At 36.4% G+C, this 19,254-nt stretch overlaps 3 protein-coding genes across 4 annotated transcripts; 2 read left to right on the plus strand and 1 right to left on the minus strand.

The window, feature by feature from the left end:
- Positions 1-23: 23 nt before the first annotated feature.
- Positions 24-2,560, plus strand: LOC148295425 (polygalacturonase QRT3-like). Its single transcript, XM_088249879.1, has 3 exons — positions 24-272; positions 398-637; positions 1,160-2,560. Exons 1-3 carry the CDS (start codon positions 105-107, stop codon positions 2,162-2,164), a joined length of 1,413 nt encoding a protein of 470 aa, XP_088106005.1. The 5' UTR covers positions 24-104; the 3' UTR covers positions 2,165-2,560.
- A 2,749-nt stretch (positions 2,561-5,309) lies between these two features.
- LOC110761691 (beta-amyrin synthase-like) lies at positions 5,310-12,996 on the plus strand. Of its 2 annotated transcripts, none has more exons than XM_021964235.2 (18): positions 5,310-5,659; positions 7,094-7,282; positions 7,483-7,572; positions 7,671-7,871; positions 8,024-8,108; positions 8,274-8,440; positions 8,568-8,756; positions 8,849-8,962; positions 9,064-9,183; positions 9,311-9,433; positions 9,516-9,614; positions 9,760-9,816; positions 9,914-9,960; positions 10,048-10,191; positions 10,282-10,459; positions 10,663-10,743; positions 10,864-10,947; positions 11,161-11,579. In XM_021964235.2, the coding sequence occupies exons 1-18, from the start codon at positions 5,453-5,455 to the stop codon at positions 11,278-11,280; spliced, it is 2,295 nt and encodes a 764-aa protein (XP_021819927.2). In that variant the 5' UTR covers positions 5,310-5,452; the 3' UTR covers positions 11,281-11,579. The 2 variants fall into 2 exon arrangements, 1 of the variants encoding a protein (XP_021819927.2); XR_002527424.2 differs by lacking the exon at positions 5,310-5,659 and adding an exon at positions 11,629-12,996 and having other exon boundaries at positions 7,088-7,282; positions 11,161-11,345.
- LOC148295426 (beta-amyrin synthase-like) lies at positions 12,643-18,220 on the minus strand. Its single transcript, XM_088250056.1, has 14 exons — positions 18,000-18,220; positions 17,381-17,632; positions 16,039-16,224; positions 15,769-15,858; positions 15,477-15,674; positions 15,266-15,350; positions 14,980-15,146; positions 14,680-14,868; positions 14,350-14,583; positions 14,119-14,241; positions 13,502-14,026; positions 13,335-13,409; positions 13,135-13,218; positions 12,643-13,024 (listed from the first exon to the last, which is right to left on the minus strand). The coding sequence occupies exons 2-14, from the start codon at positions 17,579-17,581 to the stop codon at positions 12,902-12,904; spliced, it is 2,280 nt and encodes a 759-aa protein (XP_088106182.1). The 5' UTR covers positions 17,582-17,632; positions 18,000-18,220; the 3' UTR covers positions 12,643-12,901.
- Positions 18,221-19,254: the final 1,034 nt, after the last annotated feature.

Consider the following 19,254-nt stretch of genomic DNA (forward strand, 5'->3'; position numbering starts at 1 on the left):
ATGAGACGTTGGCTCAGATGGAGAGTGTATATACATTTCTCTCTCTCTCTCTCTCTCTCTCTCTCTCTCTCTCTCTCTCTCTCTCTCTCTCAAAACAGAAAGCCATGTTACCACCAAATGCTATGTTTGTGAAGCTGTTAATGGGGTTTATGTATCTAAATGTAATGGTTAATCATGGAGAAAGCTCATACGCAGGGGCAGCTGGTACTTACCACGACCAAATGAGGCGCATGGCTCTAATGATGAAGGCATCACATACTATCCAAAATAAGGTGCGAAGTCCATAATTTGTTTTTTTTTTTAAATAAGAAATAAAAATTGGGTTTGGTTCATTTTGATTAATTTTCCGAAATGATTAGATATATATGATATGTTGTTGTTCATATGTGATTCATAGGTGTCCTCGGGCTCACGTGTTCATCACGTGACTGAGTATGGTGCTGACCCCACTGGAAGATTGGACAGCACAGGGGCACTTCAGGAAGCTATCTCTGATGCCTTTGCATCTCCTCTTGATGATGGTCACCTGATTGAGGGTGTTGCTGACCTTGGAGGCACTGAAGTTCACCTTGATGGAGGCACGTACAAGATCAGCCGTCCATTGCGCTTACCAGACACCGGTGGTGGAAACTTTATGGTACAATTTTCTTTTTTTTTGTTCCAAACTTTTCTAACATATTATCTCAATTAGTACTACATATATAGATGAACTCACTGTGTTTGTTTTAATGGGATGGAGTGTGTTGGATGAAATATGTAATTACTATATGGGGTAGCCTTAACATTTTAAGTTTAGTATCAGACTTGTTAATATTTTTTATTTTTATACAACTGACAAACTACATTAAATTACGGGGAGGGGGATTCGTACTTGAGTGCAGAGTGATGAGCATATCCGCTTTAGCCAACTTAGCTAAGCCTATATCTATAATAATGGTATATACTTATGAAATTTTATTTAATGTAATTTGTTACAATAACCAACTAGCTCTTAGTTTAGTAATAATTCTCTTCCTAATTAATGCTAAAAGATGTATAATTTGATTTCCCTCATGTCATAATAATAAAAAAAGAATAGTTGATTTCATATTTTTCATGTTTATATTTTTAAAATTTTATTTTGTCCATATTCTCATGGGATATTGTTATGGTGTTACAGATTCATGGTGGATCCCTTCATGCATCTGATGATTTCCCGACCGACCGCCATTTGATCGAGTTGTGGTCATCCTCGAATTCTTTTGTGTACGAAGACATTACACTCAAGGATCTCATGATAAACTCAAAGTTCAGAGGTGGTGGCATTGCAGTTATAAATTCACTAAGAACTACCATTGACAATTGTTACATTTCACATTTCACCACCAGTGGTATACTAATCCAAGGTGGCCATGAAACCTATGTTAGAAACTCCTTTATCGGCCAACACATCAATATCGGCGGTGACCTCCGCGAAAGGAACTTTTCTGGTATTGGAATTAACATCCAAGGGAACGATAACGCAATCACCGATGTGGTAATTTTTTCGGCATCAATTGGTGTAATGGTACAAGGGCAAGCCAATGTGCTCACCGGAGTACATTGCTATAACAAGGCCACTACATGGGGTGGGACCGGAATTTATGTTCGGGCTCCCGGGTTGACCCAAACTCGAATACTGAACTCTTACTTTGATTTCACGGGTATTGTGGCGGAGGACCCGGTCCAACTCCATATAGCGGGGTCATTCTTCCTTGGCAATGCTTTTGTTTTGATTAAATCGTTGAAGGGTGTGGCATGTGGCATTAGTATTGTTGACAATATGTTCTCAGGTGATTACACGGGTGTCCCAATCGTCCAACTAGATCAATCTAACGGACAGTATTTTACTACCATTGATCAAGTCATGGTTGACCGAAATGTAGTACAAGGCATGGTTCTTAAATCAACGGTTGCCAAGGGGTCAGTTTGGAGCAATGGGACTAGATGGACCGTTGATTTCTCAAAACTTCTCCTCTTCCCTGATCTCATACAAAATGTGCAATACACATTGCATGCAAGTGAGTCATTTCCTAAGCATGTCCTACGAAACGTGTCGAGCAATCGTGTGACGGTGGAATCCAACGTGCCGGTTTCAGCCACGTTGCGTGTATCAGTAGATCAAAGCATGATGGGTTACGTATAATTAGGAACCTAATTGTGATTAAAATACATGTATAGCAAGCACATACCTGATACAATGAAGTCCTTTTTTCTTCTTATGAAAAGTATCCATTCAGTGGCAAATTAGTCGTAGCCATAGTCAGTAAAAGTCTAGTTGGAACTTTTCTTTCTTTTTTTTTTGGTTATCCCAAGAAATCTAATTGGACTCGGAGTCTAAATACAATTCAAAATTCTCCAACTTTCTTGGTTATCAATTAATGCAAAGTTGTCAATCTTTTTTCAAAGTTGTTAGCCCCAAAAAGAAAGCAAGATGCTTCTTCTCCGCTGCCTCCTGTCCAGCCCAATGAATTGAACTTCTTGTACTTTGACAATTCAACGACGAATGGATTGTGCACTACTAAATTGACTTGACCATTGCTCTCCCCTTAATTTGGAGAAACATTTGTGTGCAAAGGGGATAATACTATTTTGCTATTATTGGCCAATTATGCTATGCCACATATATGATAACTTTTTCATTTAACAGTGTAATTGATCGAAGATAGCAAAACAGTGCTATCGCCATTTCATATAAGTTTTTCTTCTTAATCTGGTGTATGCTCACCACCAGGATGGCAAACTCAAAATTACTTAAGTTTTATTAGAAAAAAGTAATAATTCTAGAAGCGCCAACTCACTTCTCAAAGTTTTTATAAACTGATCAATGCAATATGGTAGATGTAGATTAGGTTAGGACAGTGTGCTCATCTCATTGCCTTCAATTTCGATCAACTCATATCTCACTTCTTTAATATAAGATGAAAGTTTTGATAAAGTCAATGCAATATGGCATATGTAGATTAGGTGAGGACAATGTGCTCATCCCATTGCATTCAATTTCGATGAACTCATATCTCACTTCTTTAATATTAGATGAAAGTTTTTATAAACTCAATGCAATATGGCAGATGTAGATTAGGTCTGGACAGTGTGCTCATCCCATTGCATTCAATTTCGATCACCCTTCTTCTTGTATGTTCGTATACTACACATCTTTTATTCTATTTTATTTTTCAACCAATGGGGAACAAGTTTTCCCAGTAAACTGCTTGCACTGAAAAGCAAGCTAGAGAAGCACACAACACAATCAACCAATATACAGAGCAGAACAAACTGCACAAACTGAACGAAACCCTGCAACACAATTGGCCGCCAAAGTTTTTCTCTTCTTCATTAATCCTAAAGATCTTGAAATATTATGAAGATTTTCAACTCACTCTCTTGTGACCCCGCTTTAATTTCTTCTGCTCTAAGTCATCTAAATCCGTGCACGTCATGCATGAAATTTTTTGCCATCCCCACATATATAATAGCACTTGTTGCGCACTACATACACAAGCACATTTTAACCACACAACTTTGTCCTTCAAATTATAGTTCTCTTTGGGAGTTCGACCAAAGGTATACAGTATATTCACATTCATTTCTGTTAGAGTATAAGGAGTAGAAATTAGTTTTAATTCAATAAAATTTTAAAGCAGAAGGCAGAAGATCAACCAAAAACAAAACAAAACAAAAAGCAAAGTAAAGTTATAGCAATACCACTTTGATGGAACAAATAATCGTGGGGTTTTTTTTTTCAGAAGAATGGTGAAAAATGTAGGTGGATTTGGTGAGGGAGCAGACGTATATGACAAGTTAACACAATATCTTTTGTTGTTTTAGTTGTTAATGTTCTATTTAGACTAAGCGGCGGCAATAATTATAAGACTGCCTTTTCTTTTAGATGTAATTCCGTTATTAATAGAATAAGCATTAGCTGTAGAGTTCATATTGGATCAGCTAAAAGTAGGTACCTATGCATACAGGTCATTAAACCCATAAATTACCTCTACTCTGGGTAATTAAATCCATAAGTTACCTCTAGCCCAAAAGCCAACTCTTGTGTGCATAATTATACACATAAATTGCCTCTAGTCTTGGTAATTGAACTCATACAATACCTTTGGTATGGATCTTTAAACTCATAATTAAAGTTAAAAAGTACCCATCTAAAAGGTTACAGAAAAAGGAAAAAGAAACTCACACGTCCACAATAGGTACTCAACTTGAGTATATTGAGATAAAACTCCATAAAAATTGCTTTGGAAAACCCAAGAAAAAAACTAATATACATGGCAGACATGTATGTGTGTGTGTGTATGTGTGTGTATATATATATATATATATATATAGAAATTCTCCTATGCGGACGTCCGGACGTTATTATCGTGGGGACACCATGTATTTTCTACTACCCTTCCCTGCTTTCCTCCCTATTTACAATGGCATCCGCATTATAATAATGTGATGACATCTGAATAAGAGAATAACTGATATACAGAAATTCTATATATATAGGAAGCTTAAAAAAAATTGCTTAAGAAAACTCAAGAAAAAAACTATTAAGACATGTACATATATATATTTAAAGAAACGCTAAATTTTAGGAAAGTTTTTTCATATAATTCCATTTATGGTAGACATATACTATAAATTCCTAAAATTTTATGGACATACTAACTGCCTGTTTGACATTGCTTATTTTGGGGTGATAAGTGATTTTTTTAAAATTTTGAGAAGCCCAGCCCGTTTGGTCAATTATGAGAAAATAACTTATTGTGAAAAATTGATGTGAGAGAAAGTTATAAAGGAAAGCAGCTAATGAGGTGCTTTCATTTTCTAATTATGCATGAATCAGTTTCGAAGAAGTGTTGGGTTTAATGATTATGAGGCAATCATTTTTCTAATTATACGGGAATCAGTACCAACAACACTTTTAACAAAAAGTTGTACCAAACGCCAAACTATTTTCTCTCACAACAAATCTGACAGCGATTATTTTCACAACACAGCAATGCTAAAACTGGCCCTAATTGCTTACTTGGTAACAGTGGACTGCAATTGAAAAAGGAGAGTGTGTGAACTGCATTCATTACATCTTGATGAAAGTCGACCTATATATAAGAAGCCCTAATCTAATCTTTCTTTTTAGCTAGAATTAGGTAGATAGATCTTGAGGAAGTTGGCCAGAGTTGAGTCTAATAAAAAATTAACTACAGAGGCAAAGTACGTGGCCAATGAGTTGGGGAGTTTCTATATATATATATGGAGGCGTCTCATACTGAGGATCACAAACAATGCAAGCATTGCAAATGGTTTAAGAGCCCTTGAGAAATTTCCCAACCAAAAGCTTTTTGGTAGTTCTTCATTAAGAAGTGTACAACAACATTAATTATAAGTAGTCTCCAGTGATCTCAGTCAAATTAATTGAGATCATCAAGAATTAATAATGTGGAAGCTGAAGTTTGGAGCTGAGGGTGAAAATGTTGACCCTTACTTGTTCAGCACAAACAAGTTTGTGGGAAGGCAAATATGGGAGTTTGATCCTCATGCAGGCACACCTCAAGAGCGAGCAGAGGTTGAAGAGGCTCGTCAAAACTTTTACAACAATCGTTACAAGGTCAAGGCCTCCAGTGACATCCTCTGGCGAATGCAGGTACTTCACATTACATATCTCTATATATATAGTCAAGATAGGGAGACGCACATTTTTGACACACAATGTTTTAGATTCAGTCACTTTCAATGGTTGTGATTGAGTCTGATATTTGCTAAAAACGTACTTCAATTCTCTCTGATTTCTCTTCACAAATCTCAAAAACTATATCTATGAAAATTGACTATTTAAAAAGGGGCTGGTGATATTGATATGGTATTTATAGCATTTGCAATGGTTAGGATCAATGCAATTTTATTGCATGAAATTGAACTAAAATAATAAAATTTCATTTGCAATGGTGTAATTTAGTTCATTGCAATAAATGCAATTGCAGTAGAGGGGGCTATGCGATGAACCCTCTATTGAATTGCAATAGCCTAACTAGGGGTGGGCATTCAAACCGAAAAATCGAAAAATCGAGCCGAATTGGACCGGAAAAAATCGAGTTGACCAAAAATAAATTGGGCCGAATCGGACCGGTTGTGTATTATTTTATTTTTTTTACAAAATTATTTAAATCCAATGCTACATTTTGAATCTCATAACTAATATTTCCCAAGCCCAACTTCTAAACATCTCTCTTTTCTAGGTCCAATGTCTCTCTTTGTATGAAATTGGATCATTTGTTAATTTTCAAGCTCAAAACATAAAATTTTAGTTGGAATTTGTATAAAAAAATAATTTATAATAATAATCCGATTCAAAATTGGAAAAATCGGAAACCAGATCGAAATTGGTTCAAACCAGATGGCCAATTTTTTTATAAAAAAATTCACTAAAATCGATCAGAACCAAACCAGTTAAATAGTATCGGTTTCAATTCTGATTTGAGGTGAAAACTGGACCAAACCAGATCACGCCCACCCCTAAGACTAACCATGAGACCAGCATACCAAAAAAATATCAAAAAAATACAGCCATTAATACATTATGCCATTAATGCATAATGTCATAATACATCAATTAATGCATTTGTAGCGTGTGTACTTTTTTTTATTTATACTTGAACATGTAAGAAGATTTCAATGGTACAATTTTATTGTTATTAAATTTATCCATTTTATTTTATTTGAGTATGTAAAAGAATATGTAAGAAGATATAATTATTGAACTGTACCATTGCAAGTAAAATTACAATCCAATTTAATAGATGCCAAAATAGTTCAATTGATTAAACTATTGAACATCCATTGTGGATGCTCTTAATATTATTGGGGATAAGTAATATGTCAATAACAAAAACGTATCGACTACAAACAATTCAAGCAAACAATTCCCCAAGTATGGACTATGAATTGTTGGGGATTATGAAGGATGGACTATGAATTGTTGGGGATTATGTATCATGTTACTGGAAAGAATTGAAGTTTTTATACTCGATTACATTTTTTTAATCTTTCTAATAACTTTCTCTTTAACGAATAAATGTAGCTTCACAGAGAGAGAAATTTCAAGCAAACAATTCCCCAAGTTAAAATCGAAGATGATGATGAGGAATGTAGACATGAAAAAGCCACCGTTGCATTCAAAAGGGCTGTTGCCTTCTGGTCTGCCTTGCAATCACCACACGGCCATTGGCCCGCTCAAAATACTGGTCCTTTGTTTTATACTCCTCCCTTTGTGAGTTGTAACTCTTTTAATTTGTTTCCACAATATGCAAGAGCATACTACTTTTGTCAGACTCCCAAAGTTTTTTTTAATTCTCTTAACTGCAAAAGTATGCTGTGTAGATGAAATTGATATATTTGGCCATCTGGGTTTCGGAGCAATTAATTCCCCTTTTTTTTATCTTCTCTTTTGTTTCTTCCCTTAAAATGCAGGTCATAGCCCTGTATATTACAGGCCATCTTAATATGGTTTTCTCTGCAGACCATCGTAAGGAAATGCTTTGGTTCATGTACTGTCACCAGGTTAAAAATCATATTGTGTTATTATTTATATGGTTTTCTACATTAATTAATCATGTATATGGATACCAGTTCAGCCTAAAGAAATTTGTATGTTGCAGAACGAAGATGGTGGGTGGGGATTACACATAGAAGAGGGCCAAAGTATGATGTTGTGTACACTTCTGAACTACATTTGTATGCGTCTACTTGGCGAAGGACCCGATGGTGGTCTAGACAATGCTTGTGCAAGAGCAAGGAAATGGATTCTTGATCATGGTGGTGCAACACACTCTTCATCTTGGGGAAAGATTTGGATGGCAGTATGATCTTTTCTAACAAACTTATAATCTTCTTCTCATATGATTACCATTTTTCATTTCTTTACGTGTGATTCATTTATGCTAAATTTTATGCACCAATAACTTATTGTAGATTAGTACTGTCTCAAATGATTAAATTTCTTTGATCGTAGATGCTCGGTGTATATGATTGGGAGGGAAACAACCCTATTCCCCCAGAGCTTTGGATCTGCCCATCTTTCCTCCCTTTTCATCCAGGTTTGCGCAATTTAATTTTTCTGTTTGAACTCAGAAAACAGTATTGTAGTATAGTACAATGGATATAGTTCAATTAAAAGGATGTAACTTCGACTTCGATGCGAATTCACTGATAGTTCTGTGGTTTGCAACTTTCTCATTCTGATTGATACTCCATATGTGCAGCAAAAATACTCTGCTATACTCGCATGAGTTACTTGGCTATGTCATATTTGTTTGGGAAAAGAGTTGTTGGCCCCATCACACCCCTCATTCTGCAACTGAGAGAAGAAATCTACAATGAACCTTACAATGAAATTAAATGGAGCGAAGTGCGCCATCTGTGTGCAAAAGTGAGTTTACATGGTTTGCATGCACCCAATATTTTTGATTCGTGCCACACTACCACATTTTGATGTTATTGAAAAATGTCTGTGCATGCATAAGATGAATGTTCAATTTATTTATTTTTAAATGCAGGAGGATAAATACCATCCCCATCGTAAGTTACAATGCTTGATGTGGGATAGTCTTCACACAATCTGTGAGCCTCTTTTCACTCGCTGGCCCTTCAAAAAGCTCAGAGAGAAGGCTCTTCAAGAAACCAGTAAACACATTCATTATGAAGACGAGAATACTCGATACATTACTATTGGAGTTGGGGGAAAGGTAATCAGATCATAATGGAAGAAAAACTAATTAGATGAGAATAGTATTCACATTGCTGCTATTTAAAATGCAAAGTTATTTGAATTTGGCAGCCATTAAATATGCTTGCTTGCTGGGCTGAAGATCCGAATGGAGAATCTTACAAGAAGCATCTCGCAAGGATTGCAGATTACTTATGGGTTGCAGAAGATGGAATGACAATGCAGGTTAGCAGTTTGCATATTTCAGGTTTTAATTTCAGCTTCTTGGTTGGAAGTGCTATTTGGGCAACAAAGTTCTGTTTTTGATTCATTGTACTCATATGCAGAGTTTTGGTAGCCAGATGTGGGATGCTAGTTTCGCCATTCAAGCTTTGCTTGCTGCAAATCTGAATGATGAACTTGGATCTGTACTTAAGAAAGGACATGACTTCATTAAGAAATCTCAGGTTTCTGTACTTACAAGTTCTATAAAAGCCCTTTTCATTCTTCCTTTCACTTTGACCATCAAGCATTTTTCTTTCTCCCATTGCATTTTAAGTTGGCTAAAATATGCATCGGATTGTAATATTCTAGGTTAGGGATAATCCTTCTGGTGACTTTTTAGCCTATTTTCGCCACATTTCTAAAGGAGCATGGACTTTCTCTGATCAAGACCAAGGATTGCAAGTTTCTGATTGTACTGCAGAAGGTTTGAAGGTGATTATTTTTATCAAGCTGAGGGTTGAGCTAGAGCCATTACAATTGTATATGTTTCTCAAGCACATGTAATGTCGAACAGTGTTGCTTGTTGTTGTCCATGCTGCCACCACAACTCGTTGGTGAACAACTAGAACCTGAGCGTTTATATGATGCTGTCAATGTCATACTTTCTCTGCAGGTGAGGATTAGATTGAATAAAAAGTAGTATATCTCTAAATGGGGAAATTTATAACTACTGAAGATAGTTATTTTTATTTTCTCTTTACTGTCCCTTTATTTTGTTATAATGGTATTAATGAGCTCCATTCTATGATTTGAACCAGAGTCCAAATGGTGGTGTATCAGCCTGGGAGCCGGCAGGAGCTCCAAAATGGTTGGAGGTAAGTAAGAAAAATCCCTTTAAGTGATCAAAGAATTTTAATATCTCCATTGTTTCAATGTGTATCATGACATGCATATATTCATTTTCTCCTTCAGTGGCTCAACCCTGTAGAATTTCTCGACCATCTCATCATCGAATATGAGTAAAACTTTTGATCCAACATTTTCAATTCTGTAATTCCTTAAGTTCTAAACTACATTCCTTGAAGACTAACATAAGAGTCATGCAGGCATGTTGAGTGCACCTCATCTTCAATCCAAGCATTAGCTTTGTTTAGGAAGTTATACCCTGCCCACAGAAAGAAACAGATAGATAATTTCATCACAACTGCTGCAGGGTTCATTGAAGACATACAAAGTCCTGATGGGTCATGGTATGCTTGCCTTAGATCAGATTATGTTAAGCGTACTTATGTTCTTACTTGTGTTAGAGAAATAAACTAAAGAGGCAATAATTATCACAGGTATGGAAACTGGGGAATCTGCTTCATTTATGGAACATGGTTTGCAATCAGCGGGTTAGAGGCTGCTGGCAAGACTTACAATAATTGTGAGGCTATACGCCGAGGTGTTGAATTTTTACTCAAAACACAGAGAGATGATGGTGGATGGGGAGAGAGCTACATTTCTTGTACAAACAAGGTTTACTTTCTCTTTCTTTTTCTTTTCTTTCTCCCTTTACATGAAATATGTTGAGGCTTTGTTGGTCTATTCCCAAAATACTCATAGCACACTAGCGCATGCAGCTCAATTTATACCGTGCGCCTAGTTGTTCTGAGATTCATTAGTAAATATATTCTCTCTTCAGAGTAAACTAAAATTAATCTCTTGAATTGGTTACACAGATCTATACACCTCTTGAAGGAGACCGATCCAATTTGGTGCAGACTGCAATGGGATTAATGGGTTTAATTCATGGTGGACAGGTTAGTACATGAATATTTACACCTAGCTATGTGCCAGCCACTTCCTCAGTTCTTTTACTTTAGCATATTTCTCTCCCAATTTCTAAGTTTTCATGTTCATATTTTTTATTTATGCAATAGGCGGAGAGAGACCCTACTCCTATTCACCAAGCTGCAAAGATGTTGATCAATTCTCAATTGGAAAATGGCGATTTCCCCCAGCAGGTACCATTCTTAAACACCATTTATTCTGCAGCATGAGAAAATCTTAAGTGTTACCGGGTTGTATACAACCATGCGTCTATTTCTCTTATCATATACATCCGGTGATGAGGAAGTATTTTCTCCTGCACCAAGGAAAAAGTAAAAAGGATATTGTTTAATTACTACTAGCTACAGGTTGCTCATGTTTTGTTTATTTTCTTTTTCTCGTGACAGGAAGTGATCGGAGTTTTCTTTAGGAATGCCATGTTACACTACGCAGCATTCAGGAATATTTTCCCAATTTGGGCTCTTGCAGAATACCGCAATATGGTTCCAATGCCTCTCTATGTGTAGTCGTGTAGATTAATCTACGTGTATGTACGCATATACGAAGAGTGTTGTCTGCTTAACGCCATTAGGTAAAGGAAGAAAACAGTTTAAAAGTTAATGAGTTATTTATGCAGATTATTAAAATACAAGGGGGTGACTATTCTCTTTATATTTGGTTTTGGATATCAGCTTTACTTTTAAGCATGTATTTTAAATATACTTTGTCAGAGTTGATGATAAATTTTATTAATAATAAATATATAATTAAGGCTTTTCCCTACCCATTCTAACCCTTCTGCTCTCTCCTGCTTTTCTTCTTTACTAGTCTTGATATTTGTTCTCTATTTGTAATTGATTGATTGTGAATTACAGTGATTTGATGTGGCACAATGGTTTCTACCATGGTATTAGTATTAGAGCCGTAACACAGCATCTGAGATCCTGTTTCGTGTGTGACTCTGAGCTAAGTTTTTCACCTTTTGTTTACTTTTTCATTCTTCGAGCTCATCATGGTTTTCTCTCCTCTGTAATGTGTTGTTCACATTTACAGCATCATATGTTTTCATATCTTAAGTTTATTCCATTTTTGGTCTTTTGATCGGTGCGAAATCCTTTTATTCTGTTAAAAAGGTTGAATCAGTTGTCAATTGGTGAATTTGAGGCTCTGACTTGTAAGTTGCTATTGTGTGATCCAATTTGGGAATTTTGGTGCCCTAATTTGGAACACCTGGGAAATTTGGTGACTTTATGTCTCTTAGTTGGATGACACCAATTATGTGTCTTGGAGTACTAAGATTCAAAAATTGTTAAAAGGTTATCATCTAATAGGGTTTCATGATGGCGTAACTACGTGTCCTACTGAGGAACACAGTGATGAGTATCATCCAATAGGGTTTCTTGCTTGGCGTTCAAGTATAATGAACATTGGTTATTTAAGGACAACTGAAGCAACAACCATGAAGAGTCATAAACTCTCAGGTGGCTGGGTTAAAGGTAAAAACAGGGATCTTACCAAGGAGTGGGAGACAAGGTGATATTAGAACAAGCCATTGACACTCTTGAAGGTTTGCCCTTAATATCTTCAACTGTAGACTGCAACCTGCAAACGCTGCTCTTCAGTTCTAGACTTCACTGCAGTGAATTCTATACTTTCTCGCTCTCCACGGGTTGTAAAAGATGAGACAAGTCCAGAAACGCTTCAAGAGTCTTAAAAGTAGAAATTCTGTGAGGCAGAGTACGAAGTCATCTAATAAAGATTCAATTGGTGAAATCTGGAATTTGGTTATATATTTTTAAACATTGCCCTCATCTGTTATTTCATTTCTAGGGTGTTCATGCAGGAATGGAGTGAATGGAGTTGAAGAGCAGAATGTAGTAAAGTAGCAGTTACAATGAAAACTCATATTCATTTACTTTATTGAAGCCTTGTGCCTCATACATGATACATGTGTGTATAAGTAAGATACAATATATTTATATATATGCATAGATTATTCATTCTTCAGCGGTTACAAGTACATCAAACTCTACAAACATAAAATAAGAAAAGAAAAAATATGGCCCAACTAGAACAAGCTTTTATTAGTTCTGGTTGTATTGGCAAGTCCATGAACTCCTCTGCTTGTGGCTGCTTGTGGTTCAAGTCTCAAATCCTTTTGGTAGGCAACTGAACCAGTGTACGGTATTCTCCGAGAGCCCACAATGGGAAGATATTCCTATATGCTGCATAGTGCAACATGGCATTCCTCATAAAAACTCCCATCAGTTCCTGCAATAGAAAAAGAGTAACAAATAGTTAGTGTGTGTGTGTATATATATATAAGAATAAGTAATATGTATTGTCATTCTTTTTTTCCATTTTTGGTTTTACTACAGTACCTGTTGGGGGAAATCACCGTCGTCCAATTGACCGTTCATCAATGCCCTTGCGGCACGGTGAATAGGAGTTGGATCTCTCTCAGCCTATAACAAAGATAAGAATTATTTAGAGATCATTTTTGTGGAGGGAATTGTGATGGATCAAAACAGAGCATGGGGAGAGCAGAGGTTAGCTCTGAGATGTTTAAATCATTACTGACCTGCCGGCCGTGAATCAGACCCATCAATCCAAGTGCAGTTTGGACCAAATTTGTACTGTCTTGAGCTGTATATTTCTGAAGAGATAGAAAAGGGAAATATTATGAGGATTATGCTTTCTTTACAAATGAATTTGATTACAATCAGGTTAGTAGAAGAAGACTAATACCTTGTTTGTGCATGAGGTGTAGTGCTCTCCCCAACCACCATCTTCCCTTTGAGTTTTGAGCAAAAAGTCAACACCTTTGCGTACTGCCTCGCAATTGTTGTATGTTCTGCCTGCAGCCTCCAACCCTTTGATTGCAAACCAGGTACCATACACAAAACAGATTCCCCAGTTTCCATACCATGAGCCATCAGGATATTGTATGTCTTCAATGTAGTCTGCAGCCCTTGTGATGAAATTGTTGATCTCTTTCCTTCTGTGCCCAGGGTACAACTTCCTGAACAAAATTAAGGCCTGGATTGAAGATGAAGTGCACTCGATGTACTCGTATTCGATGACAAGGTCCTCGAGAAATTCCACAGGGTTGAGCCACTCCAACCATTTTGGTGCTCCTGTTGGCTCCCAGGCTGATACACCACCATTTGGACTCTGAAGAGACATTATGACATTGACAGCATCATACATACACTCAGCTTCCATTGGCTCACCAACAACTTCTGGGGACATATTTGCAAACAGGCAGCAACACTGAAACAAAAAAGTTACAAGTCAGCCCCATTGTCATCATATTTGAAGCTCAGTCTTCAACTTGAGTAAAGTGCATGATTAAAATCAATTACCCTCAATGCCTCTGCAGTACAATCTGAAACTTGCCATCCGTGATCCCGATCAGAGAAAGTCCATGCTCCCTTAGAAATGTGACGGAAATGAGCTAAGTAGTCGCCAGAAGTATTGATCCTCACCTACAATGTTACATACAGGATGAATATTTTAGGCCAACAGAAAATCTCAAAAGAACGGAAACATTTGAAGTATTATTAAAGAAATTCTTTATGGTTTAAATAGGGAACCTGAGATATCTTCAGGAATTCGTGTGCTTTCTTAAGTACAGGTCCCATTTCAGCATTCAGATTCCCAGCAAGCAAAGCTTGAATTACAAGAGCACAATCCCATGACTGGCTGCCAAAACTCTGCATCTTGATTCCATCTTCTCCAAGCCATATATAATCTGTAACTCTAGGAATATGCTTCTTAAAAGCTTCTCCACTAGGATCCTCGGCCCAGCAAGCAAGCATCATCAATGGCTGTCCAATTCAAAAGGCATTATTAGATCACTAAAATAACCAGCAGGCATTCTCTTACACATTCCATATCTTTCTTCTTCTAGCTAATTTCATTACCTTCTCCACGCATCCGATCGTAATATAGCGACTGTTCTCATCTTCATAATGAATTTGGTCAATTGTAAATTGAATAGCATTGTCTCTGATCTTCTTGAAGGGCCAGCGCTTAAGAAGAGGCTCAACAACTGTGTAAAGACTATCCCACATAAAACGTTGAACCCTGCCGTGGGGATAGTAGTTATCTTCCTGCATTGATCAACAATGTACAGCAAAGTCAGCTTGTGTATGTGAGTAAAATTTCAAGACCATTATATTAAAGTTGCGTATATGAACTAACGAACAGAAAAGTAAACTCACCTTTGCACACGAATGGCGCACTGTACTCCAGTTAATTTCACTGTACGGTTCACAGTAAATTTCTTGTCTCAATTCTTCAACAAGAGGAGTGATTGGACCAACAAATCTTGTGGCATAAAAGTAAGACATAGGCAGGTAAGTCAACCTGCAGTAGCAGAACATTTTTGCTGCACACAAGAAGCAGTACTAGTCAGAACCAGAAAGTTAAAAAAACCAAAGAAGACTTATCATAAGTAGCAAACTTCAGTAAAAAAAAAAAGGGACTCTGCAAGAAAATTGTGCTTACATGGATGAAAAGGAAGCAGAGTAGGGTAAGTCCAAAACTCCGGGGGCATGGGGTTGCTGCCTTCCCAATCGTACACACCAAGGATCTACAACAAAATAATTAAGTTCAATCATTTCAACAATAACGATCTTCTTTCTAGACACATTCATTAAGCATGCATCCTTTGCAGTACAACAACATTTTATCTGTATTTCAATCAAGTATGTCATACCGCCATCCAGGTTTTTCCCCATGATGCAGCATAGCATGCACCCCCACGGTCAAGAATCCACTTTCGTGCCCTTGCGCATGCGTTGTCACGACCGCCATCAGGGCCATCTCCGAGTATACGCATCATACAGTAGTTAAGACATGTGGTGAACATCATACTAGGCCCTGCTATGTGCAATCCCCACCCACCATCTTCATTCTGCAGTAGACAAGTTCATAATTCAATAAGCTCAACCACAAAACACAACATAATAAGAAATAATTGATCCTTCGAATTAAGAGCTTCTAATTACCTGATGGTTGTATGTATAACGCAAGATTTCCTTCTTATGCTCAGGTGTGAAAATAACATTAAGATATCCTGGAATGTATGCAGCCATGACCTGCATTGAAATAATGTTAACAGTTGGTTAGTTGTCAAATAATTGTGCACCCAAAAAAAACCCAATTTTTTTTTACTCTCACAGTGTCACTTACAGCTTCTCAATTTTTTTTACTGTAAATATTTCTGTTTGTGGTAAATAATCAATTTCTTTTACTGTGAGATGAAGAGTGGTATTTACCAGGGGTGGAAAGTAAAAGTTTGGGCCAGCATTTTCAGCAGGCCAATGTCCATGAGGTGATTGCAAGGCATTCCAAAAGGTAGCAGCCCTCCTGTATGCAGCTGTGGCCTGATCATATGTGATTTCCTCATCCTCCCCAATTCTTACTGGAGGAATTTCTTGTTTGAAGTTTCTCTCTCTTTGCATCTGCAATTGGTCAAAGGAAAAAAAAAAAATTAATAAACCAAGATTAATAGTGGGAACATTGCATTAATTTATAACCAATAATACAATTTTGAGATTTTCTTTTTCTGATTTGATACAAGTGCATGAAAAATGTGATGGGGGAAAAGCTGTGCCTTTCTGGGGCCCTTCCCCTTTCCTTTTCACTCACCTAATACAAGTGTATATAACTGTCTCATCACCACTAAAATTAATTATTTGCTCTGCCTTGTACTCAATGTAAAGGTTAACATAATATTGATTATCCTCTTAATTCACCAATCAAAAGGTTATCTTTAATTAAGGTTAACACTTAGTATAATCTGCTGACCCAACCACCAACATTGGCCTGTTCAAGGTTCCTCAAACTCTTGACCCATTAGTAATAAAAACATTAGTTTAGGATTACTGTGCTTCCACATTTGTATTAACTTTTTTTGGGTAGTTTATGCTATTTTGGCTTATGGCCTTGGTGTCTGAATTATTAATACAATTATCGCTTATTCTAAAAAATAAAAATAAAAGAGTTAATGGGTCATACTGATACTTATAATTAGTTTGGACTAATTAAATTTAATCAAAGGAAAATCATTTGTATACAAAGAAATACACTATTCAGTATTTGTATACATATCATTAAGTATTGTGGGTTTGTTTAAATATTTCTAATTCTTAGATATAAGTCCAATCCGTATCTACATCCACCATTTAAAGAAATGGTCAAACAAAGTTGGCCAGTGGTCTTTTACCCAAAAAAAAAAAAAACACATGGCTTTCCTAAGCTCGCGCAGGTTGACCAGTGGACTTATTAGAAACTTTTGCATATTGGTGGAGTAATTTGTAAAAAAGAACAAAATTATATATTTATATTACCTTTTTGAACTATTAACATGAAATCATATACGACAAAAAGAGAGGATTGGGGTTGGAATTTAAAATATTTTATTCATGTACGACTTGGCAATTTAAATGTTTTCTTGTTGTTATCAGAAAAAGGCATAATCTTCTTGAGATTCATCCAAATCTTCAACATGTGTGTATGGCTCCATTAATGTGGTGCAAATAAACTATAGCTTTTAAATTTTACACACAAAAAAAAGTAAACAATTAAAGCAGGCCGCCCAAAATTTATATTAATTACCTGAAAACGCCAGAGGAGATCACTGCTGGGCTGAACCTTGAAGCGGTTTCTGTAGAAATTTTCACGAGCTTCTTCAACCTCTGCTCTCTCTTCAGGGGTACCTGCATCTGGGTCAAACTCCCATGTCTGCCTTCCATGGAAGTTGTTTGTGCTGTACAACAAGGGGTCATTTGCCCCCTCTCCAAACTTAATCTTCCACATCTTCTCTTGATCACGTAATTAAATAGTACAAAAAGTTTCTTCCCGTATTAACTGCATGAATGGAGCACAGATAAAATTAGTATGATTCTTGAGTACTAATAATATGATTAAAAAATATTAACCTATCTAGGACGAAGCTCTCGTCGAGACTTGTAGCTCTGTTGGTTGAGAGTATTTAACAGAGGTAAGGTCAGAGTTCGAATTTCAGTTCCAGTCTGACCTACCTCTTTGGTAGAAAGAAAGAAAGAAAAAAAAAACAAAAAATACTTGGGCAATGGAGAGATTCTAAAAGCTGGCCTGATGTTCATCATATATATATATATATATATATATATATATATATATGTCTCAACCACCCATTGGAACTCTTGGATATATATTTGAGTATATTTGCAAAAACTGGCTGTTGAGAACTCACCGATCTGGAAAAACTGGCTGGTGATGAGGGAAGGAAGAAGGCCGGGTTGCTTGAGTTAGTTGCTTAGCACAAACAATACTGAATGAGTCTGTGATGGTTGATGCATGGGAACCTCACTTTATATAGATACAATGGTTTTGCTTACAGACGCCGACAATAAAATAAAAAACCACCAAGCCCCATTTTTTCGAATATTTTATCCATCCTCAACTGTTTGTGTGACTGTGAGTGTGTGTGCAGAGAGAGAGAGAGGAAGAGGGAGAAATTAGAGGTAAAATCAAATCATTCAAAGTCAACTTTGGTGTTTATATAAATGAGATTTTCTCATAATAATTGTATTTTGGTTTCTAGTATACGATTCAACTAATCAATATTTTTACTACATGTACAAGTTTTTACTTTTTAATCTTTTTTATTTTTTATGTTCATTGCTAGAACAAATTGTCCCATCAATATTATCGCCTGCATCCTCGATCTTTCCTTTTCCCTTCGGGTGAGGTTTGATTATTAATGAGAGCAAAAAAGTTGGTCACAAGAAACATCAGTTCGTAAAATTTCTTCCAGCACAACCACACAGGGCCTTCCACCAGAAGCAATCAAAGTTGGTCACAAATTAATATGCTTACCTTATAGTTGGAAATAAAAATCATAGGCGTGTGGTGGTAAAAGGAATCCTATTGAGAGGGACGATAATGCACTATAAATTCACACACATAACACGGATATTAGGACTCGAATTCAGAACCTTATATGAGGAGCAATTACTCCAAATCACTAAACTAACAAGTCCCTTACTTGCTATATATTGGCTGTATTATTTTGGTACAAATTGATGCTAAATTGTCCCACATGTTAAATTATACTAATAAATATAGTCCTTTTTTGGTGAAATAGTTTTGTTGGATAGATAGGCCCGGATAAATAAAAAATAAAAAATTTGTGTAGATTTGTGTAGGAAATAAAAAATTGCTGAAATGATCAAAGGTTCATGATGCTAATTTTTGGCTCTATTGCGTACATTTTGATACCCAAAAGGAAGGAATATAGAAAAGAGCTCTCTCTCTCTCCCCTCCTCTCTCTCTCTCTTTCTTTTTGGTAGGACATGCCATCCTCGACATGAAAGTCAGTCTTCGCACAATGTGCTTGAGCTTACTACCACCATAGGAGAAACCAAACCAAAAAAAAAAAATTCTTGATTTCGAAAATGTGTTTTCCCTCTTAATTTGGAAATGTGTTTTTCAATTCAAATATTATA

This window comes from Prunus avium, chromosome 3 (assembly GCF_965620075.1).
Source record: "Prunus avium chromosome 3, drPruAviu1.hap1.1, whole genome shotgun sequence".
In the NCBI taxonomy this organism is placed as follows: Eukaryota; Viridiplantae; Streptophyta; class Magnoliopsida; order Rosales; family Rosaceae; genus Prunus; species Prunus avium.

Excerpts from the sequence above, each read along its gene's own strand:
- LOC148295426 (XM_088250056.1), bottom strand. The coding sequence starts at position 17,581 with ATGTGGAAGATTAAGTTTGGAGAGGGGGCAAATGACCCCTTGTTGTAC. Across the intron at positions 15,675-15,768 it reads GTTATACATACAACCATCAG|AATGAAGATGGTGGGTGGGG; the intron begins GTAATTAGAAGC and ends TGTCTACTGCAG. Across the intron at positions 14,242-14,349 it reads AATTCCTGAAGATATCTCAG|GTGAGGATCAATACTTCTGG; the intron begins GTTCCCTATTTA and ends GTAACATTGTAG.
- LOC110761691 (XM_021964235.2), top strand. The coding sequence starts at position 5,453 with ATGTGGAAGCTGAAGTTTGGAGCTGAGGGTGAAAATGTTGACCCTTAC. Across the intron at positions 9,184-9,310 it reads ACTTCATTAAGAAATCTCAG|GTTAGGGATAATCCTTCTGG; the intron begins GTTTCTGTACTT and ends GTAATATTCTAG. Across the intron at positions 9,434-9,515 it reads GTACTGCAGAAGGTTTGAAG|TGTTGCTTGTTGTTGTCCAT; the intron begins GTGATTATTTTT and ends AATGTCGAACAG.
- LOC148295425 (XM_088249879.1), top strand. The coding sequence starts at position 105 with ATGTTACCACCAAATGCTATGTTTGTGAAGCTGTTAATGGGGTTTATG. Across the intron at positions 273-397 it reads CACATACTATCCAAAATAAG|GTGTCCTCGGGCTCACGTGT; the intron begins GTGCGAAGTCCA and ends TGTGATTCATAG. Across the intron at positions 638-1,159 it reads CCGGTGGTGGAAACTTTATG|ATTCATGGTGGATCCCTTCA; the intron begins GTACAATTTTCT and ends ATGGTGTTACAG.